This window comes from Malania oleifera, chromosome 1, assembly GCF_029873635.1.
Source record: "Malania oleifera isolate guangnan ecotype guangnan chromosome 1, ASM2987363v1, whole genome shotgun sequence".
Classification (NCBI taxonomy): Eukaryota; Viridiplantae; Streptophyta; class Magnoliopsida; order Santalales; family Ximeniaceae; genus Malania; species Malania oleifera.
Window position 1 is genome coordinate 1,926,420 of NC_080417.1, and position 22,137 is coordinate 1,948,556.

A 22,137-nucleotide genomic window follows, 5' to 3' on the forward strand; every position below is an offset into this window, starting at 1 on the left:
GGACAGGTTTTAGGGTGATGGAGAAGCTGAAGTTCACTAAAGATAGGCTTTAGGTGTGAAACAAAGAGATGTTTGGGTGTATTGAGAATCAAAAGGATAACATTTTGAATCCTTAGGGTTTAGACATATTAGAGGAGTGTGGTTTATTGGGAGAAAAAAGAGAGGGAGAGGAGCGCTCGTCTGTGCGAAGTTGAAAATGCTTTGGTTCAGAAAGGAAAGAAGTTGGCATCAGAAATCTAGGGTCCATGGGGCTAAGAATGGGAACTATAATACTAGATCATTCTATAGAGTTGCTAATGGGAGAAGGAAGGGTTTGGTAAAGAATTGGAATTGGATTCAGGTATGATAGTGAGGGATCAATCACAGATTAAGGAAGGGATTGCTATTTTTTTTCAGATCCCTTTACTATGAGGATTGTGGGAATAGGTTGATGATGGATGGGCTTGATCGGGAACCCATTGAAGAAGAGTTTGCTAATTGGCTTGAGAGGCTGTCTGAAATAGAAGAGATAAGAAGGGATAGGTATGAAGCTCCAAAACCAGATGGTTCTACTTTGGCTTTTCTTTTGTCCCAGGATAGTTCAGATGTTTTGAAGGATGATGATATAATGAATTTTTTCGCGGGTATTCCATAAAAATGGTGTAATGTGTGAGAGTATTAATTGCTTTTTTTATTGCACTCATGCCCAAAAAAGAGAGGTTGAGGAAGGTGGGATATTTCTTATGGGTAAACGGATCAAAAGGTTGCCTTAGTTCGGCCAGTTTGTCTATGATTATTAATGGTCATGGATGGTTTGAGTAGGCTGGTGTCACATGGTCAGGAATATGGTGAGATTGGGGGGTTGGAGGTAGGTAGGGATAAGGTGGAGGTGTCTCACTTACAATTTGCTGATACTATTTCCTTTTTAGAGAATAGCAATGAAAAAGTTCGCAAGGTATATCACGTTGCTAAATATTTTTTAGAAGATATCACGACTGAAAATTAATTTAATTAAAAGCAGTTTGGTGGGCATTATTTTCAGCAGTAGGGAGTTTGAGGGATTTAGATCTCTTGCTGCAATTTGTTGTCTTGGCCCATTTTGTGCATTGGCCTTCCTCTTGGGAGCGATCCGCTGTCCACCACCTTCCTCTTATCTCTCTAACATTCCTATTTACTACCTCTCTCTTTTAAAAATTCCTAAGAAAGTGGCTGGGAGTTTAAAGAAGCTTATGAGGGATTTTCTTTATGGTCTAGTACTAAGAAGGATAAGAGGGATTATCTTGTTAGCTGGGAGGCCGCTAGGAAACCAAAATCTGAGGGAGGCCTGGGCCTTGGTAGTTTGGTTTCTAAAAACATTTCTTTAATAGGCAAATGGTTATAGAAATTCTCCTGAGTTTGGTTCCTTATGGCACATAGTAAAGAGTAATTATGGTGTTCAAAGGAATAGGTGAGATACAAAGGGGAGTGAAATTGATTCTCATGCATACCCGTGGAAATTTGTCTCAGAAGTTTATAGCTATTTCTTTCCTCTCACCTGTTTTTTTGTTGGTTGGGGATAGTGTGCGCTTTTGGGAAGATATTTGGGTGGGTGAGACTTGGAATACGCTGTGCCTCGATTGTATAGACTTTCATCTGTGCATGATGCTTCTATTTCTGAATTTTATTCTTTTGAGAGGAGTTGTGCATCTTGGAACTCCCATTTTTTCAGGAGTCTCAATGAGAGGGAGAAGAGCATAATTTTCTGTTGAGTGTTCTGAATTCATTCATTCCCAAGAACAGAGGGGATAGGAGGCTTTGGGTAGAGAACTCTTCAGGTTCATTCTCCTCAAAGTCTTTTTTTGTTCATCTGACCAAACCTATTATTCCCATCCCTTTCCCTTTTCATCTAGATAAAGAAGTGTGGAAGGCTGTTGTTCCTTTTAAGAGTCGAGCTTTCATATGGACTTTGGCTCTCAACAGGGTTAATACAAATGACTTGCTTCAGTTTAGGAGGCTTCATAAGGCAAAAGGAAAGTGAGACTAATTGTCATTTGTTCCTACATAGTGAGATGACAAGGGCACTATGGAATAATTTGTTTTCCTGCAGTGGTGAGGATTGGGTGGGTCTGAAGACAATTTATGACTTCATATCATTACAGTTTGGGGCTTCATAAGAGAGAGAAGAAAGAAGAGGTTTTAGTTTTGTGTTGTTTTTTCTATGTTGTGCGCTCCGTGGCTTGAAAGGAATGCCAGGAAATTCAGAGATCACAAGACTCAGTGCATTTGATTTGAGAGAGCTTTGTTTTTGGCTGCATTTTGGGCTTATTATTTTGGGGTTTTTAATGGTATTTTGGTGTCCAATATCTAGAGGGATTAGAAGGCAGTTTTGATGTAAATTCTGTGTTTCTTTTTCCCTTTTGTTTTTGCTGCAAAGGAGGATGGGTTTGTCCTACTTTTCCTGTAATTTTTTCTTATTTCTAGCATTAATGAAGTTTTTGTTATCTATAAAAAAAAAGGCACACAAACAAACTGTTCACTGAAATATTAATATTGGCCAACTGCAGCTAGAGGTGAAACACAAAAAACGCATTTTCACACAGTAACACACTCAACAATGCCAACATGGAGCCAAGGGAGAAAACATGGGCAGCAGGTTAGACTGTTTCGGGCAGTTAAAAGAGTATTTCTTTACCCTTTTGCCCTCCCTACCTTCTTTTTTTTAAAAAAAAAAAATTAAAAGAGGGATATTTGATAATATATTTTGCGAGAAAATTCAGCAAGAGACAAAGGATAGACCTAAAGCTCCTGTTCAGTCATATATATTATGGATGAAAGCAAGTCTTAGAAGAAATGAGAAGTACTTCACAGAAGAAATGAGAATTAGCACAGACAATGAAACAACATTAGAATTGAAAATGTACACAAAAACAACTTAAACATACTTCATAGTAGGTTCAAGTATTAGCACATGCAGCAAAAGCACCACTAGAATTGAATAGTACACAATTGTGTCTTTCATGTACAAATTTATCTTGACATAAGCACCCACACACACAAATGGGACTTGCATGCTCAGATCTGGCCACACAGACAAACACACACATATATATATAAAGAGAGAGAAATATATACGTATGGAGAGAGAGAGAGAGAGAGAGAGAGAGAGAGACCATAGTGTGTGTTTTTCCTGAATTAGTTTGCCCATAAGCAAACACAGAAACATTAGATCCATCCAAAGCCGACTGCACAAGTGGCTGAACATCACTGAAAAGTTCAACTGCACATAGAAAATGCCAATGCTCTTAGTGTCTGAGTAAATAGATAGTAGCACAACTGACAACAAAACGGAATAACAAAGAAAAACTAATTTTATATTCACCTTGTCCAACATGAGGTCCATATACCCTGTCAAATTCAAAATCTTTCTTTGGGTTAGTGACAGTATCATCACCAGTATTAACGCGAATTGTAAAATCATCAGGAAACTCAACAATGGACGGGCCTTCATCTTCAAATAGCGGTCGTGTACGACAAAATACCTTTATGTTTCCTGCAATTATCAATTCGATTTTTCAATCAGAAAAACATAGAAAGAAATTTCTTTTCTGCATGTATCTGTGCATGTGTGTGTGTGAGAGACAGAGAGGGGGAGCGGGAGCGGGAGGGGGAGGGGGTTTAAAGTAAAAAAGAATAAGCTCACAGAAATTGTAAGTACCTTTGGCTGTCAGCAGGTCATTAAACAACTTTTTCTTCTCATTTATCAGTGGAGAGATTCTAGCTTCAGCTTCAAGAGCAACTTGATCTGAAATGACATCAATGCACCATAAGTATAACATTTGCAAATCTGGGCAACACTAGCACTGTAAAACCCAGAAGAATAAGAGGGGGAAAAAAGTGATAAACCTCCAAAAAGTTATCAGATTCAAATTTCACAGTGCCCAAAAAAGTTAAAAGCAAGGAATACAGAATATATATTAAGCTTGCATGTGAATGATCTAGCTTTCTCAATGATACCAAACTCGACAAATTTACAGCTGGATATGACCTATAGCAGAAATAAATACCAAGAAAATTAGCACTCCTATAATGACTCTGGCACAAAATCAACAGAACCATAATGATTGAAGGCTTGAAGCACAAAAGAATTATACTTTCTTTTGCTGGGAGAAGGAGTACATATCTTCTTTATAGAAAAAGAAGAATATTAATAGGAGAAAGGGAATATACAAACAAATCATCATGCAGAGAAAAACAAAATACAATCATAATAATAAAGCCTTCCAACCCCGCTGAAAATCATCAGAAGATGCACCCTTAAAGCAGACTGCACTACAATCCAAAGCCAAGTACCAAATCCCATCCCAAAGCAAAGTTGAAGATGAAGTTAGAGCATCCTTCCCTTCCCCAAACCCAATGCAGTAACACAAGGAAAATAACATCTGGGGCAATGCCTTTTAGACTGGAGTTAACTCTATTATTAAGAAACACCAACCAAACAAATGTGTTGATTCTTCTTCTTCTTCTCTGCCCGAAACCCTAGCCCCTCTAATATTGTTTCCTTCCAACCAGCCGTGAAGCCCCACGCGACACCTGAAATTTCCTGCTTCCAACCCCTTCAAAATCCACCCTTGCCGGAGTTGTTTTGACACACCACTACTGCCATTCAACTAACCACCCTTCAATCTACCACCTCCCAGAAAAGCATCACCAAAGCACCATCGCCGCCGCTCCGGCAACTGCAAATAAGATTCTGCCAGACTCCCCTCCTGCTGCCAGAATTGCAAGAAATCAGTTGCAGCCACACCTGAGGTTTTGGTTTGCAGCATGATAGTTTGGTTCCAGACTTGATATTGTGCAAGTATGATAATTTGCTAAGAGAAGTGAGAAATTCTCGCTGCCAGCACTAAAAATCAGGTTCTATTGCTGCATTGTGAGTTTTCTAAAAATACCAATTGAAATATGGAAATGTTTCGGGGATAAAGGAATTATTTCGTTAACTAATCTATTCAACATTATTATAAAAACTAAGAAAATGCCAAAAGAATCGAGGGAATGTACATTAGTACCTTATTCAAAACTGTAATAACTATTGTGGAATTAAGACTACGAGTCATACGATGAAATTATGGAAAGGGTAATTGAACATAGAACAAGATTAGGAACAAAGATTTCAGAAAATCAATTTAGTTTTATGCCTAGGAGATCAACAACAAAAGCTATTTATCTTTTAATAAGTTTATTAGAAACGTTTAGGGAAAAGGACTTACATATGGTTTTTATTGACCTAGAGAAAGCTTATGATAGAGTACCTAAGGAAGTTCTTTGGTGGATGTTAGAAAAGAAGCGAGTTTGCAGTAGATATACGAAGGTCATTAAGGGTATGTATGATAAAGTAATGACTCGCGTTAGGACTATAGAGGAGATTCTAGAGAATTTCCACTCACAATAGGCGTACATCAAAATTCTACTTTGAGTCCTTATTTTTTACTTTAGTAATTGATGAACTAACTAGGAATATCCAAAATAAGGCCCCTTGGTGTATGTTGTTTGCAGATGATATCGTATTAATTGATGATGGTAGAAGTGGAGAGGAAGCTAAGATAGAACTTAAGAGAGTCACATTAGAGTCTAAAGGGTTTAGGATGAGTAGGAGTGAGACAAAATACATGAAATGTACTTTCAGTAGTGTAAGGAGTAGCAATAGAGAGAAGATTAAACTAGATAATCAAGAGATTAATGACATTGATAGATTTAGATATCTCAAATCTATTATGCAAGCTGAAGGGAAAATTGAAGAAGATGTAGTACATAAAATTAAGACAATTTGGTTAAAATGGAGGAGTGCTTAAAGTGTGTTATGTGATCGTAGAATACCCTTAAAATTAAAAGGAAAGTTTTATAAGATGACTATAAGGCCAGTTATGCTTTATGGTTCAGAATGTTGGGCAGCTAAGAAACAACTTGTACAAAAAATGAAAGTTATTGAGATGTGAATGTTAAGGTGGATGAGTGGTTTAACATTAAAAGATAAAGTAAGAAACAAGCATTTACGCAATAATTTAGGTATAGCATCGATCAAAAACAAGATAAGGGAGGCGCGCCTTAGATGGTTTGGTCATTTGAAACGCAGGCCTAGTAGAGCACATGTGAGAAGGAGTGAGTGAGTTAGTGTTTCCAACAATGAAAAGAGGTAGGAGAGGCCTAAAATAACTTGGAAAGAGGTAGTGAAGAAGGATTCAATAGCCCTTAATCTAATAGAGGAAAACACTCTGGATCGGATGAATTAGCAAGAAAAGATTCATGTAACCACCCCACCTAGTGGGAATTAAGGCTTGTTGTTGTTGTTGTAGGCTTTCTTATAAATAGTATGTGAAAGCCATGTTATAAGCAGTTATTGTTGAATTTGGATTTGAGAAGTGACTGTGAGTTCCCCCTTGTATCTCCTCTCTCCTCCTTTCCTTTTCCTTCCTCTCTTCAATTTCTTCTTATCTCTCCCATGGCTGCAGATCCTTGATGCTGCCCCTGTATCAAGATGAGTCTGATAATCATCACTTCACCATTGCAGCCAAACAACAAAGATCCGTCTTCTTTGTATCATGGCTTGATGCCAATGGCAGATGAGAGAGACACACACATAGAGAGGAAGACTTGTTGAAGTCATGTGGGTCATCGTGCAGCTGTGTAGAGTGTTGAAGAAAAACGGCTCTGTTCAGCCTTTCAAGAAAAAGGAGAAACCTAGTTTTTTTGTAACTACTTTTTGGGCTAAAAGTTGTTTGTCTCTAGACATTTATCGTTATACTATTATAATTTAGGGCAAAAGACACTCACCTCCCTTTAGGTTTGGCAAAAAGACAGGGACCTACCCGAGGTTTCAAAAATTCTAGGGACCTCCCCTCAGATTTCAAGAATTCTAAGGACCTCCTCTTCCTCTTAAGTTTGCCAAAAAGATATAAACCTCACCTTAAAAGACTTTCTTTTGCAAAATACAAGTGGAAGTTTGTATCATTTTGATAAATTTCAGGAGAGGTTTGTGGCATTTTTAAAATCTTAGGCGAAGTCAATGAAATTTTTGAAACCTCTGAGGAGGTCCTTGTCTTTTTGCCAAACCTCAGGGGAGGTGAGTGTCTTTTACTCTATAATTTAATAAGGGACAAAGGATATTATTTATATTTAAGCAATTAAATAATAATATATTCAATAAGCATAATTGATATACATCGTCTTTTATATTTGAAATTAGCAACTGTACTCATTGTAATTTGCGCTTCTAACATAATTTAATATACTAATGTCATCTCTAAGTTGCTTTTCTACTTTAATTGCATTGCAAAACATATTGGTCATTAAGGTAGTCAAAGTGAAAAATAATTATTTTAGACAGGGCGCTTAGGCGCAACGGTAAGGTTGTCACCATGTGACCTAGAGGTCATGGGTTTGAAGCGTGGAAACAACCTCTTGCAAGGCTGCGTAATATAGACCCATTGTGGTCCGCCCCTTCCCTGGACCCCGCATATGCGGGAGCTTTGTGCACCGGGCTGCCCTTTATATATATATATATATATATTTTACAGGCAGCATGCTAAAATTAATATTAAAAATTTATTTTTGAAACTGAGGAGCATTTGTAGGTAGAATAAAGTGATTCAAAATACATTAAAAATAATAATTTATATCATATGTTTTTTCTTCAATATAACCATGGCTGTGCATGCTTTAAAAAAAAATAAAATAAAATATTATGGCTGCTGCAGCTGCTTCTCACTGTACAACATCCATTACTCCCTCCTCCCATCACAACTGCAATTGTTACAATTCATTACCCATGACCACTATTTAAAACCATGCTAAGGTCCCTCCGAATTAGAAACATGACAGTTCTCTAACACAAAAAACAAAGAAGAAAGATCCTCCAATTCCATATCAATTAAACCCCTTCTAAAATGGTCCCAAGAGTCTAATACTGTCCAAAATCAGAAAAAAAAAAAAAAAGAAATGCTGGCATTATGGACCAAAGAAAGACGATAGAGACGAGAAGAAGTATTTAACAATGTTGAAATCCCCCACTAAAACATCCATCCAAAATTCTTTACGAGAACCATTTGTCAACAGAGTAAAGAAAGGGTAAACTTGCAAAATGAACCTCCATGGACAATCAAATTAACATCTAAGCCCCATGTAGGAATCCCACTCATTCACCTGCAAGATAAATCTACTTTTAAAAACACTATGCCACGAGCAGTTTACCTCAAAGGGAAATCACCATAACCATTTGATCACAAGAGCTATGTTTTTTTAGACACCAATTACCAAGCCCCAAGCCCCCATCCTCCTTAGACTCATATACAACCTCCCAAAACCAAATGAAATCTCTCATAATCTTCTCAGTCTTATTGGCTACCCCACCACGAAATTGTTAATAAAGACAAATGATACAAAGGGATAGTAAAAAGACAAGCATGAATGCGATTGATGCAACCACCAAAGACAAGACTCCGCCCTCAACCCATCCAAACAGCTTTGCCACCTTCGCTACCACAAGATCCCGAAAGGCTTACAAGATGGAGAATTAAAGCCCCCCCTCCCCTTTCCCAACAAAAACAAAAATAAAGGACTGCTAGGTAAATAAGAGGCCAATCCAAAAAATAGTACGAACGATCAAGAACTCTCTATGATCATCTAAGAAAATAATAGTATCATAAGCAAACTATAGATACATACTACACACTCTCTCACGGCCTGAATACCTCTAACCAACCACCTATCCACCCCACTATTAATCTACTCCATGATGCACTTCAAGGGAAAAGTAAAAATAGAGATAATGAATCTGCTTGCCTAACCCCCATATAGAGGACTAAAATGATTATTTTGCCTCCCCATTAATAATTACTAGTGGTGTACAAAATTTATCGAAAAGCTGTAAACTAGACCGAAACCGAACTGTTTGATACTCAGTTCGGTGTTTCAATTTTGGTCTTCAATTTTGATTTTGGATTTCGTGAAAACTGATTTTTGGTTTTGGTTTCAGTTTCACAAAAAAACCAAACAGAAAAAACCAAAAAAAAAAAAAAAACCAAATATAATTAATATTTATTATCAATACTATATATATATATATATAATGCTTTTTTTCTTGAATAAATTTAATTGGTTTATTATGCATGTGCTTTCGTTTATCTTCTGCAATAATAAGAAAGTAGGTGGACTAGGGAGCACTTTTATAAGAAGCAAAGCCCCTCAGATTTCTTTCCCATGGTGATATGGGACAAGAGAGGAGTGGAGAGGCTGAAAGTAAGAAAGCATTGGGAAGATCCCAGCTTTTGTGTTGGGAATGTTTGTCCCACATGGACAGCAGAAAGAATGGAAAGTCCCTCTCCCTCCTACAAAATCCCATTTGGACCTTCCCTCCCAGCACATCTTCAGCCCAACCAGCCTTTTTTTCAATTGTGGGCCTAGCTCATCTACTTTGTAGATGGGCTGCTCTGAGCAATCGAGCCCCTTTCTAACTGGCCATTGTTTTGAATTAAACACTGGGTCATGGGGCTCGAGTTCTAAATTTTCCAAACAATAAATACATAGCATTAAAAACCGAGATAAAGCTAAACCAAACCAGAAAACTTTGGTTTACAATTAAATTAAGCAATCGTTCTACGGTTCGATCTTGGTTTGTGATTTTACAAAATCAATTATTTCAGTTCAATGATCAGTTTTGGTCAAAATTGAACCGATCTGAACCGATTACACACCTAATAATTACCAAGAAAGATGCATCAGACAAACAACCATTCGTCCAAGAACGCCATCTCTCAACAACAAGAACTCCCCAAACAACAGGATCATTGACCTTCTCAAAATCTGACTCTTACAAATCAGCCCCTTCATTTTTCTCTGTCAAACATCCTCCTTATTTACTGATTTTGTGGCGATTTGATTTGCTGATTTTGTGGCCTTCCTAATTTGGTGGTCTTCCTCTACTATTTATCTTGTAAATGTGTATCTTGAAATAATGAGAATGGTTATTCTTCTTCTCAAAAATCCTTCATGGTATCACAGCCTCATGCTCTTTTTCTATTTTGTTCTTTTTTCTGATGATGCCGTATAAGTCGGCGATGACCAGCGCCCAAAGAAATCCTACCGGCTCTTCCGGTACTTCCGAAACCATTTTGCCCAATCCCACTATTCCTCCCAGATCTGTATCTTCTGATTAGTCTTCCCAGAATTCAGCCCTTTATGTCACGGTTACAAAACTCAATGGGCACAACTATCTCGAGTGGGCTCAGTTCGTAAAATTGGCGATCAATGGCAGAGGCGAAATAGGGCATTTGACTGGCGAAATATCAAAACCTACTGCTGGTGATCCTGATCTAAAAAAATGGCAGTCCGAAAATTCTCTTATTATTGCTTGGCTCATTAATTCCATGGAACCTGCCATTGAAAAACCTCACCTATTTCTTCCCACTGCTAAAGACGTCTGGGAGGCCGTTCATGATCTTTATTCGGACCTGGAGAATTATTCTCAAATATTTGAGTTGAAAACTCAACTCTGGCGATCCAAGCAGAATGATCGTGATGTTACTACTTATTACAACGAATTGGTAACGTTATGGCAGGAACTTGATCAGTGTAATGATGATGTTTGGGAGAATTCGAACGACCACGCTTGCCACAAGAAGAGAGGAAAATGACAGGGTTTACATGTTTTTAGCCGGCCTTAATTGGAGTTTGGACGAGGTCTGAGGCCACATTCTCAGCAGGAAGCCATTGCCCTCTATTTGCGGAAGTTTTTTCTGAAGTTTGACGGGAGGAGTCAAGGAGAAAAATTATGCTGCGCAACACAGAACCTGGTTTTAACCTGGAACCAAAGAGATCTGCTCTTGTGTCAAGAGGTGTTAATTCTGACAACGACAGGCATAAGAAACCGTGGTGCGAGCATTGCAAAAAACCATGGTATACGAAGGAGACGTGTTGGAAGCTTCATGTTAAACCAGGAAATTGGAAGCAAAAATCCAAACGAGACAGTCACGCCTACCAAGCCACTGCTGAAAAGACTCAGGAGCCTTCTACCAACTCAGATGCAGTCCCTTTTACCAAGGAGCAATTAGAGCACCTGTACAAATTGTTTCAATCTCCAAAATTGTCCTTAACTCCATCTTGTTCTTTGGTACAGAAGGGCTTTGCTACTGCATTTTTAGGTGTTATTCCTAATTCTGCTCATTCTTGGATAATTGATTCGGGCGCAACTGATCATATGACTGGTTGCTCCAAATTGTTCTCATCCTATAGTCCTTATGCAGGCAATAAAAAGGTCAAAATTGCACATGGTTCACTCTCGGTAATTGTCGGGATAGGAACTATCAAACTCACTTCGTTGTTAACTCTCCATGGTGTGCTACACGTTCCAAATTTGTTTTGCAATTTGTTGCCCATCAGTAAAATTACCTCTAATCATCAATGTGAAGCTAATTTCTACTCTTCTTATTGTGAGTTTCAGGATTTGACCACGGGGAGGAAGATTGGCAGTGCTAAGGAAAAAGATGGACTCTATTATTTTGACGATGGACCTAACTCGAGTAGACAATGTCAAAGTACTTGCTTAAATTCTGTTTCTGTTTTCAAAGATAATGATATCATGTTATGGCATTATAGGTTAAGTCATCCTAGTTTTCAATATTTAAAATACTTGTTTCCCAATTTATTTCAGAATAAAAGTCCATCTTCTTTTCAATGTGGTTTGTCAGTTTGCTAAACATCATCGTGCATCCTTTTCCACCCAACCCTGCAAACCAACCATACCATTTACTATGATTCACAGTGATATCTGGGGCCCATGTAGAACATCTACGTATTCTGGCAAAAAATGGTTTGTGGCCTTTATTGATGATCACACAAGATTAAGTTGGGCTTATTTGATAAAGGAAAAATCTAAAGTGGAAACAATTTTCAAAAATTTTTACACCATGGTGCAAACACAATTTCAAAAAAAATATTCAAATATTGCGGAGTGATAATGGTCAAGAATATTTCAAAAACATTTTGGGCCAATTTTTCCTTGAAAAAGGAATTGTTCATCAAAGTTTATGTGTTGACACTCCGCATCAAAATGGTTTGGCTAAAAGAAAAAACATACACTTATTGGAAGTAGCTCGGGCATTGCTTTTTACCAATCAAGTACCTAAATATCTTTAGGGTGAAGCCGTTCTTACTGCTACATATCTCATACATAGAATGCCTAATAAGGTTTTAAGCTTTGAAACACCTTTTGATGTTTTTCATAAGTTTTATCCAACAAATTGGCTGTCTTCTTCTTTACCACTAAAGATATTTGGTTTTACCACTTTTGTTCATATTCATAGTCATAATCGAGGAAAACTTGAACCGCGAGCCACAAGATGTGTGTTTGTTGGTTATGCTCCCAATCAAAAGGAGTATAAATGTTTTGAACCCGTTTCTAAAAAAAAATTTGTTACCATGGATGTTACATTCTTTGAATTACATCCCTATTTTACGCCTCATCTTCAGGGGGAAACCAAAAGAAAGATTTGGTTGTGTTTCATGATTTTTTCCAAACTGAAGACTCACAAAATGATCCTTCTCCAACGTTGATTATTCAACCTAAAAACCAAAGCTTTATTATACCAAGAGAAAGTGAGTCGAGTTGTTTAGATACTAAGGCAAGGTCTTCCTACAATGCCATCTCATGATGTTCATGATCAAATAACGACTAACAAAGGAGAAACAGAAAAAAACACCACAGCATTGGTACCATTTGACATTGTCTACTCGCGACAGAGGACAACTGGAAAGAAAGGGTCTTCCAATCCTTTACACTCTCCAGAATCTGTAAACCCTCCGGGCAATGTCCTCATTGAGCCTTTACCTCATGTTCAGTCTATTTCATCTTCGAGTTCCAAGTCCTCTAGTTTTAAACCCGAGTCTGGTTCCAATCCTAAGTTCGATGATTCTGAAATTCCCATTGCTGTCCAGAAGGGTGTGAGGTCTTGCACTCAACATCCATTGTCCAATTATGTGTCATATGAAAATCTCTCACCTGTTTTTCGTGCTTTTACCTCACAATTGTCTTGTATGGAGATTCCTAATACTGTGCAAGATGCTCTAAAAGTTCCTGAGTAGAAGGAGGCTGCCTTCGAGGAGATGAAAGCTCTTGAAAAAAATGGCACGTGAGAGTTAGTTGATCTAGCAAGAGGAAAGACAATTGTAGGGTGCAAATGGGTGTTTACAGACAAATATAAATCTAAAGGTTCTCTAGAACGGTATAAAACTCAATTGGTCGCCAAGGGATTCACTCAGACCTATGGCATTGATTACTTTGAGACATTCGCCCCAGTCGCAAAGCTAAACTCTGTAAGAGTTCTTTTGTCACTTGTAGCTAATTGTGACTGGCCTCTACAACAATTGGACGTAAAAAATGCAATTCTTGATGGAGACCTAGAGGAAGAAGTGTACATGGATGCACCTCCAGGATTTAGTGAAAAGTTTGGCACAAAGGTGTGTAAAGTGAAGAAGTCCTTATATGGGTTAAAACAGTCACCAAGAGCCTGGTTTAAGAAATTCACTCAATTTGTTAAAAGTCAGAGGTATACTCAAGGGCAAGGTGATCATACGATGTTTATAAGACATTCACAGGATGGGAAGATAGCGATACTAATTGTGTATGTTGACGATATAATTCTCTTTGGAGATTACGTACTTGAGATGAACCGATTGAAGACTTCCCTCTCATCAACATTTGTGATCAAGAACTTAGGATCTCTGAGGTATTTCCTTGGAATGGAGGTTGCTCGGTCGAAGAAAGGGATTGTTCTCTCCCAACGGAAGTATGTCCTTGACCTCCTCAAAGAGACTAGGATGAGTGGTTGTAGGCCAGCAGACACTCCAATAGATCCCAATCGGAAACTTGGAGATGACAAACTTGGAGATGACAAGGAAGGTGATCCAGTAAATACAACTCGGTATCAAAAGTTGGTGGGAAAGTTAATCTACTTGTCACATTCACGGCCCGATATTGCTTTTACTGTGAGTTTGTTAAGCCAATTTATGCATTCACCCTACAATAAACATCTTGAAGCAGTTTACCAGATTCTCAGATACTTGAAAAGTACACCAAGCTAGGGTTTACTCTTCCAAAAGACCACAGAGTAGAACACAGAGGCATACACCGATGCAGATTGGGCAGGCTCAGTTATTGACAAGAGATCCACGTCAGGCTACTGTACTTATGTCTGGGGAAATATGGTCACATGGCAAAGTAAAAAACAGAATGTGGTTGCAAGGAGCAGTGTCAAGGCAAAATATAGGGCTATGGCTAACGGAGTGTGTGAGATGCTATGGCTGAAGAGAATTCTTGAAGAGCTGCGGATGCCAGTGAACATGCCAATGAAGTTGTATTGTGACAACAAAGCTGCCTCCAATACAACATGATCGCACGAAGTATGTAGAGATTGACATACACTTCATAAAAGAGAAGATTGATAGTGGAGCTATTTACATGCCTTCTGTTCCTACTACTCAACAAATAGCCGATATCTTCACCAAAAGACTTTTCAGACCTAGTTTTGAGCTCTTTGTAAGCAAGTTGGGCATGATAGATATCTACGCTCCAACTTGAGGGGGGGTGTCGGATTTCTAGGGAATAAATTAGGAAATTCTATTTTTTTAAATCTGAAATTACTATTTCAATTTCTAGTAGTTTCAGTTTCTTGTTTCTAGCCTAGAGATCTGCTAATTTGATTTGCTAATTTTGTGGTGATTTGATTTGCTGATTTTGTGGCCTTCCTAATTTGGTGACCTTCCTCTACTATTTATATTGTAATTGTGTCTCTTGAAATAATAAGAATGGATATTCTTTTTCTCAAAAATCCTTCATTAACACTCCCCAGAAAACAACATTCCTTAAAAAAAAATTTAAATAATGAAAGATCTTTAGCTAGTCGTCCTTCATCACATTCCAACACTTGAAAAAAACCAATATAAATACATTCATGCATGGACCTTTATCCCCATCAAGACCAAATACCACCGCCCTCACCTCCTCTTCACTCAAACAGCCATTCCAACTAAGACTTTTTGACATTAGGAATCAAATTTCAATCCAAACGCCCAACCGTAGGCATAAAATAATCCTCCTTGATATAGAGTTTACAAAAACTAGTACCCTTGGCGGCTATCAACCAAGCATCCTGCACCAACTCACCTGCCCTCGCCTCTAATTCTCTATTATAATTATGTCTCATATTTCCAATTGCCAATCTATGAAATATTTTAGTGTCACAACCCCCCTCCCCTACCCATTTGAAATCAATTTGTTGCCTCCAACTCCTAAGCTCCTTCAAATCTCTTCGTATACATCATCTTATAGTATGAAATGCATAAAGTCAAGAATTTCATAGAATAAACCACATCAAAGATGAAATAAACCCCCACAATAATTTGTTAATATGAAAAGAATATCATTTTCTGTCCCAGAATCAAAGATGCTACCCTTAAATATGAAAATACAAACAAAAGCCATACTATCCGCTTCCAATACATCAAACTAAATACTAACATGATGCAGTTGCAATTGAAAAGCCTTGGATGCAGAATATAATGAAAAAGAAAAACTTACCTAGCTTATGTGTCCTATCAGCAAGAACACCCAAATATCTTGTAACTCTGTCAAGTTTAGCATTAGAGTACTCCTGCAGATCACTTGCTTCCTGCCTCAACTGCAAGCAATCTTCCCTTGCAAGCTGTCCAAAAAATGTAACACCATTGTCAATCACATACAAAGCTAGTAATGAAACAAAGTAGCTAAGTCCACTTATGCATCCTAAACCATCACATTTGAAAACCCAGGATAACCATTATGTAGAACACTAAATATACATGAAGCTCCGACGAGATATTTAGAATACAGTTGCACTCCTTAATCCACTTTGACAAGGTATAGAAATTTGAGAGTCATAGCAAATAAACAGGATGCTGATGCAGCCCCAGGGTATGGGTCCAACAGATACTTACATGAACCTCAAATAATTACCCAGTAAGAAATTAGCAATGACAGCATGAAAACCATTCAGATCAAGGCCAAAAATTCCAGAAAATTTTAGTAGTTAACAACTTGAAAACCACAAGCAAAAGGCTCAAAACTTAGGCCTAGGATGTAAAATGAAGATGTAAAAAGAAGAAGAGAAGAAAAAATTGAAATAAGAAATTTACTCTAGCTCCAACTGTCCGTCAATAATTTATCTGATTAATTTGAACTCTTATTAAACAATTAATTAAAAGAAATAAAATATGAGGCCTACTTTCTTGAATTATAAATTTTATTAATTTAGGAATATGTGGGTTATTTTGTAACTTTATTTATTTATAGATTTAATACTAATCACTTCCTTATTTGTTTTCTTAATTATATTTTCTAAGAAAGCCTATATAAAGGCTTCACTCTCTGTACATTTAAAACAGATTGCATTATTAACAATTCTGAGTTTTGAACCTTAATTAAGATTTTTTCCTTCCATTTAATTCCTTTTTTTTGTTTTCTTTCTACTTTCATTTATTTTCCCCTTTTTTTGGGGGGAGGGGGGTGTTTGTTTGGCCGATTGGTCCTACATCACTACGCCAATAAGCCCATCCCATTAATAGATAAAACCAGCAAGCTCATCCCATACAAAGGAAATAAAACCCATTGCATTAAAGCCCATCAATCTGGCCCAACTTCGAGACTTATAAAATTTCTAGAAATGTCCTCGATAAACAAAAATGAATTTTTTGAAAAGAAATGTGCAGAAATCAACCCCAAAAAAAAAAACAATTGGGCCAATCCTTTGACTTTCTTATTGCAAAAACCACTCCTCAAATTCATCAAATCTACAATATGTCATAAGTTATGCCAATTTCAACTTGGGCTTAGGCTAAAGAACTGACCAATGGCAGAGGCAAGGCCCCTCACACAATAATGGGTCCAAAAGAGTACAAGACAACACATATATTGAAGCACTATGCAAACTATTCATCAGCCTCAATTTTCCATTTTAAACTTTCACATGTATTCTAGTTCATGCAGAATCGCAGATAGCAATCTGCTTATTTACTGGTCCCCAAAAAAATAAATAACAACAAATAATCGGTAAGGATTCAATATCATAGTGATCTGACAAGTTTTACGCTGACTGTCAGCTACCTAGCGCAACCCTCCTCCTTTACCCAGGCTTGGAACCTGATGTGCGTGAAAATATTAGGACATTAAGTGCATCACAGGCAGAGTTAGCCCCGAAAATAAATAAATCAGAATAAGAAGATAATCAAGCCTTGCTTGAAAAGCATTCTCAACCTCTTGCTCTGACAGGTTTCATACCACCACAAATCAGTACTTGACAACTTATCTGCTCATTTAAATCTGATAGCCAAAGAATTATATTAGCACAATAGAAAGATTCCTTCAGGATTCCCAAGAAAAACAGAAAATATTTTGAATCTACCATTGTCAACTTGTGCAAAAAAGGCTCGTTATCTTGTATGTCACTTTTTTTGGGATAATAGATTGTATGAAACAGCAGCAAGTGATGCTAACCTACATGAAAAGGGAGCAAAAAACAGGGAAAACAAAAAGTTCAACCTCTCCTGCAGTTAAGCACAAGATAGATGCTGTCTAGCATAACCCAAACAACCTCAAACCACTGCCAGGTCAAGCTCCACAGCTTCCTGGTCTTGCCACAGCAAAGCAACAGATAGTTTGTAGACAAAACACATTTCCCCACCTAAGACAGTCATCAGTTAGAATAGCTTCCCAGGCTGCTTCCCACATACACAAAATAAAAAACCACTTTCTTTGGGACTTTAGAACTTCAATTAGTCTTCCAAGTGAAGGCATTCGTTCTCCTGCAGGTCAATTTAATATGTGTGTAACTAAGCTCCATTTCCTCCCAACCACTTGACAAAGTCTTTGTTAGTAGCAATGAAACCTGTACCTTTAGCAGTAAAGGACACCCAAAAAGGTTCTCCACATCATCCACCCCCCAGAGTCCTGACATTCCCTTCTGAAAAATAAATCCAAAGTAACATCATTATTCCCATGGAGGCCATGCCAATAAGCGCACCTTTATACCTAGCCAGACTGTACAGAGTTGGGAAAGTGTCTGCTGAGTTTAAATCCCACATCAAACATCAAGCCAGACTCTCTTGCCATTTTCAGCCACATACTGAATTTAGAAACTCCCCTCCTCCCTCTCATAATGCCTCTCTAGAGGCTAATGCCGTGAGAAAAGTTCACCTCCTTTAAAAACCCAACACCAGACACCTGCCCAGATTTGTTTAAGATGACCATTTACCGAAGATCTACTTCTTCCACAGCAAATCTCCACAGCCACTAGGATGGCAGAATCCTATTGAAGGGCTGAAGCTGCCTCAAACCCAGGCCCCATAATTGAGAGTACGCAAACTGACTTCCAGTTCAAAAGATGAAATTTTCTTTGCTCATCCAAGCTTCTCCACAAGAAAATCCTTTTGGTTTTTTTCAAATTTCGGTCACAGACAGCAGGATGAGTAAACAAGAAAACAAATTAAGTTGATAGACTAGACACAATATTCTTAATCGTGTGCCTCACATAAAATCATCACAGAATACAGTTTAAAATATGAGAATAAGAAATATAATTTTCTTGCAGAATTTGAAGTACAAATACAAAATTCTATAAAATTTCATATGTATATGTGTCATATGTGTGTATGTGCTGATACATCCTACATGTTGCCAAACCTATGAGTCTCTTAAACACAATCCCCCCGGCCCCACCTTTACAGCCCAGTAGCCCACCAATGGACCTTCTCGCTTATCTTGCTTCTATGTGTCACACAAACAATCAAACTGGGGGAACATTTGCGTAATCAAAAACCCTGGAATCTTAAACTTTTGGAATCAAATTCCATCAATGTAGGACTTGACATTTGGCTCCTTTGTATTATTTCTATAACATTACAAGGAAGTTCTTATGGCATTAAAACATCTTCCAACAGAATGTGGTTAAGTTTTGTGGATGGTAATCTGACATGCCTGAAATCCTACTTATTGCACACTGAATAAGGACATGTTTTTACATTCCCAGAACGTTGCAATAATGTCGCAAACATGGTGTGAACCAAACGCCCCCATAGATTTCAAATCCAACCCCCCCCCCCCCCCCCCCCAAAAAAAAATTCCCCACAACAAAAGAGGGTTCTCGTTGTAGCTTCCCTACATCAAACTGACACATACCAACGTAGACATGCGACAGATAGGCTTACATTTCACCAACCAAAAGAATTAGGAAACATCTCAGGTCCAACTTCCCGGGAACAAAACATCCGCATACAGTCCTTAATAATTTGTATTAAATATTTTCTCCACATTTCAAAGATCGCCCGAGACTAGTACTCAAATACCCACCGAGAAACAGCTCACCATTACGAGGTGATACTGGACGCACAAATTAGTGCCTAGATGACTCTCAAGAACTCAAAACGCTCCGCATAAAAGGAACAATCAAAAGATAAAAATAATAACGAAGAAGAAGGCACTAGAGAGGGTGCGTGTGTTTGTGTGGAAACAACACCTTGACTTTGTCCTTCAGTCTCTGAAGCTTCGAAGCTATGCCGTTCCTGGGGAGCTCGGAAGGTGAGGAAACCAGAGGCATAGACATCGGGTGCCTCCGAAGCATTGGCGGAGGAGACCTGTGATCGTCGAGTTCAAACGATTTCCTCGGCTCGAACCCCGGCACCTCCCAGTTCCACCGGTTATTCCTCTGCTCCTCCATCCCGTCCCGAAACCCTATAAACTCGAGATTGTCCGGAGATTCCGAACCAGAAGCCTCTCTCCCTCTCTCTCTAGAGAGTACAGACCACCATCGTCTGATCTCTTCGTCTACTGTGCGGGGTCTGTTCCCGTTACGCTTTCCCTCTTTCGCCTTTAACGTTGTGGGGAGGGATCAAAACGGCGCCGTTTCGCTGCGGAGACACCCTTCGGCATTTCCGCTCACAAAATATTATGCGCTGGTTATTAGCGCACGCCTCGCTGTGGCCTGTTTGGCCGCTTAATTTGCGAGTGTTCAACTTCCAAACTTTTTTGGGCTATGGATAAGGTTTGCCTCGTGCCCTGCACGTGACACTTTGAACAAAAAAAAAATTTAAGTGTTTGATATTTGAAAAAATAAAAATAAAAAAAATTGAACCATATTTTTCCTTCAAAGCTCAAGTTGGCATTCCTTTACTTTCTTAATTATTTTTCGTCCGATGTGAGCGAGCTTGGATAGCGATAATACGATCCATCCAATTAATCTAGATTTGAGTTATCGGGTCAACTTAAATGCAACCTGAAAACTTAACATTTTATATGGGTCGAATCATGTTATTCACTAGGTGAAAATTTGAATTAACAATCTAAAATTTTTTATTTTTGAAATATAATTATGAGACTCGTTTATTTGGGTTTTAAACATTTACCTATTTTATGATTTTTACTTTGAGATTTTACATTTTTTTCGTAAAGATAGGATACAACTATTTTGATTTTTAATTAATATTCAAATTTTAGTAATAGATTTTTTTTTTCTCTTCTTTTTTATGGTGTTTAAAAATGACACTGCCAATTACTTCCATATATTGGCGGTGTATTATTACCATTTGCTTATTAGAATATCATACTTGTTATTTTAAAAAATCTTAACTCGTATACCTTGCAAAATATGGAAGATTAGAGATGTAATACATTTATTAATAAATATTCGTTTATATGTGTTATCCAATTAGATAGATACGGGTTCGAATTATGCACACCTGTTTATAAATGAGTAAATCGAAAGGAAACTCATTAAAGTTTCACTCAACAATTACTCGATTTGAACTCAATCCATCCACCCATTTTGCTATACTCGCTTATATATCGTAAATATTGAACAATTTTGATTTTGTCAACAAAAAGCAATGAAGAATATATAATAATTGTTATCTTTTAAATTTATTCTCTATTTGGTGTAAACTAGATTTTATAATCTCGTCTACTCGTTGTTCTATTTTTTATCCCTTTCAATTGTTAACATTGACTTTTTTAAGCATTCAAAGGGTCCGAACAATATTCAAAACTCTCGAAAATTCATAGTTTCTCTTACAACTACATCGACACATGATATATATATATATATATATATATATATATATATATACTTTATCGGGACTCCTACAAATGCAGTAAGCACAATATTTTTATTTAGCTTATTACATAAGAACGTTAATTTTTTGTTTTTACTTTATATGTTGTATTTTAAAAATATGAAAATGCTTTTTTTTTCAATTTGGGATACTAAAATTAATTTTCTATTATTAAAGTCAGTGTTATTTTACATCGAGATGAATTTTACTTCAAAACATGTCGTTGACATTTTTTAAAATTCTATAATTATGTTTGAATTTGTGCATTCACACTAAAGACAAACTTACATTTATTTTAATTTTATTTTATACCAATCAAATTGGGTTTCACGGTACTTTGTACTTAATGATGAAATCGTTAAAATAGTTTAACGATGTTGATACTCGTATAATATTCAAAAAATAAAATAATTAAATCAAATTAAGTCCCTCAATGAGTTAATATAATAATCATTAGGTCCCAATAATTCTTTAAAAATATATATATATATATATATATATAATCATGTTAGGGCATCATGTGCAAGCATAACTTAGCTTACTCAACACTTTAGGGCCAATAGGGTAGTTGGATTGCTTCAAGCATGTGATATAATAATCTATAGACTATTGTAATTCCACACCTATGAAACCCGCCCCCCTTTTTTAATTTTATTTGTCTTACAATTCGAATATAAAATCTTTTAAAATATAGGAGTTTTAAATTATAGTTATTAGAGTAATCTCTAAATTTTTAGTATTAAATTTAGATTGTGTATATTTAAATAAAATTTATATTTAAAAAATTCATATAAATTATATTTTAAGATATTTTCCAAACACGGAGAAAGAGATGTGCAACAAAAAATTAATTTATGACACAAGCAAACCATTTTTTATTTTTTAAAAAAATTTGGGTTTCGTGTGATTAAAATTTAAAATTTTTTATTAATAATATTTGTTGAAACTAATTAAACTAAAACAAAAATAAGATTTGAGAGTTCGATCCATTTAGTT

The 22,137-nt window shown here is 37.0% G+C and overlaps 1 protein-coding gene across 2 annotated transcripts in view; it reads right to left on the minus strand.

The window, feature by feature from the left end:
* The window catches only part of LOC131160115 (kinesin-like protein KIN-14B), a 68,998-nt gene extending 49,049 nt beyond the window's left edge, over positions 1-19,949 (minus strand). Inside the window, exons 1-5 of one of the 2 annotated variants that reach the window (XM_058115467.1) lie at positions 19,551-19,949; positions 15,584-15,707; positions 3,674-3,760; positions 3,338-3,508; positions 3,129-3,235 (exon numbers count right to left, since the gene is read on the minus strand). In XM_058115467.1, the coding sequence (XP_057971450.1) occupies positions 3,129-3,235; positions 3,338-3,508; positions 3,674-3,760; positions 15,584-15,707; positions 19,551-19,751 (690 nt within the window). In that variant the 5' untranslated portion in view covers positions 19,752-19,949. The remainder of the gene's footprint in view (positions 1-3,128; positions 3,236-3,337; positions 3,509-3,673; positions 3,761-15,583; positions 15,708-19,550) is intronic. The other variant, XM_058115459.1, reaches the window with a different exon arrangement.
* Between the last annotated feature and the right edge of the window lie 2,188 nt (positions 19,950-22,137).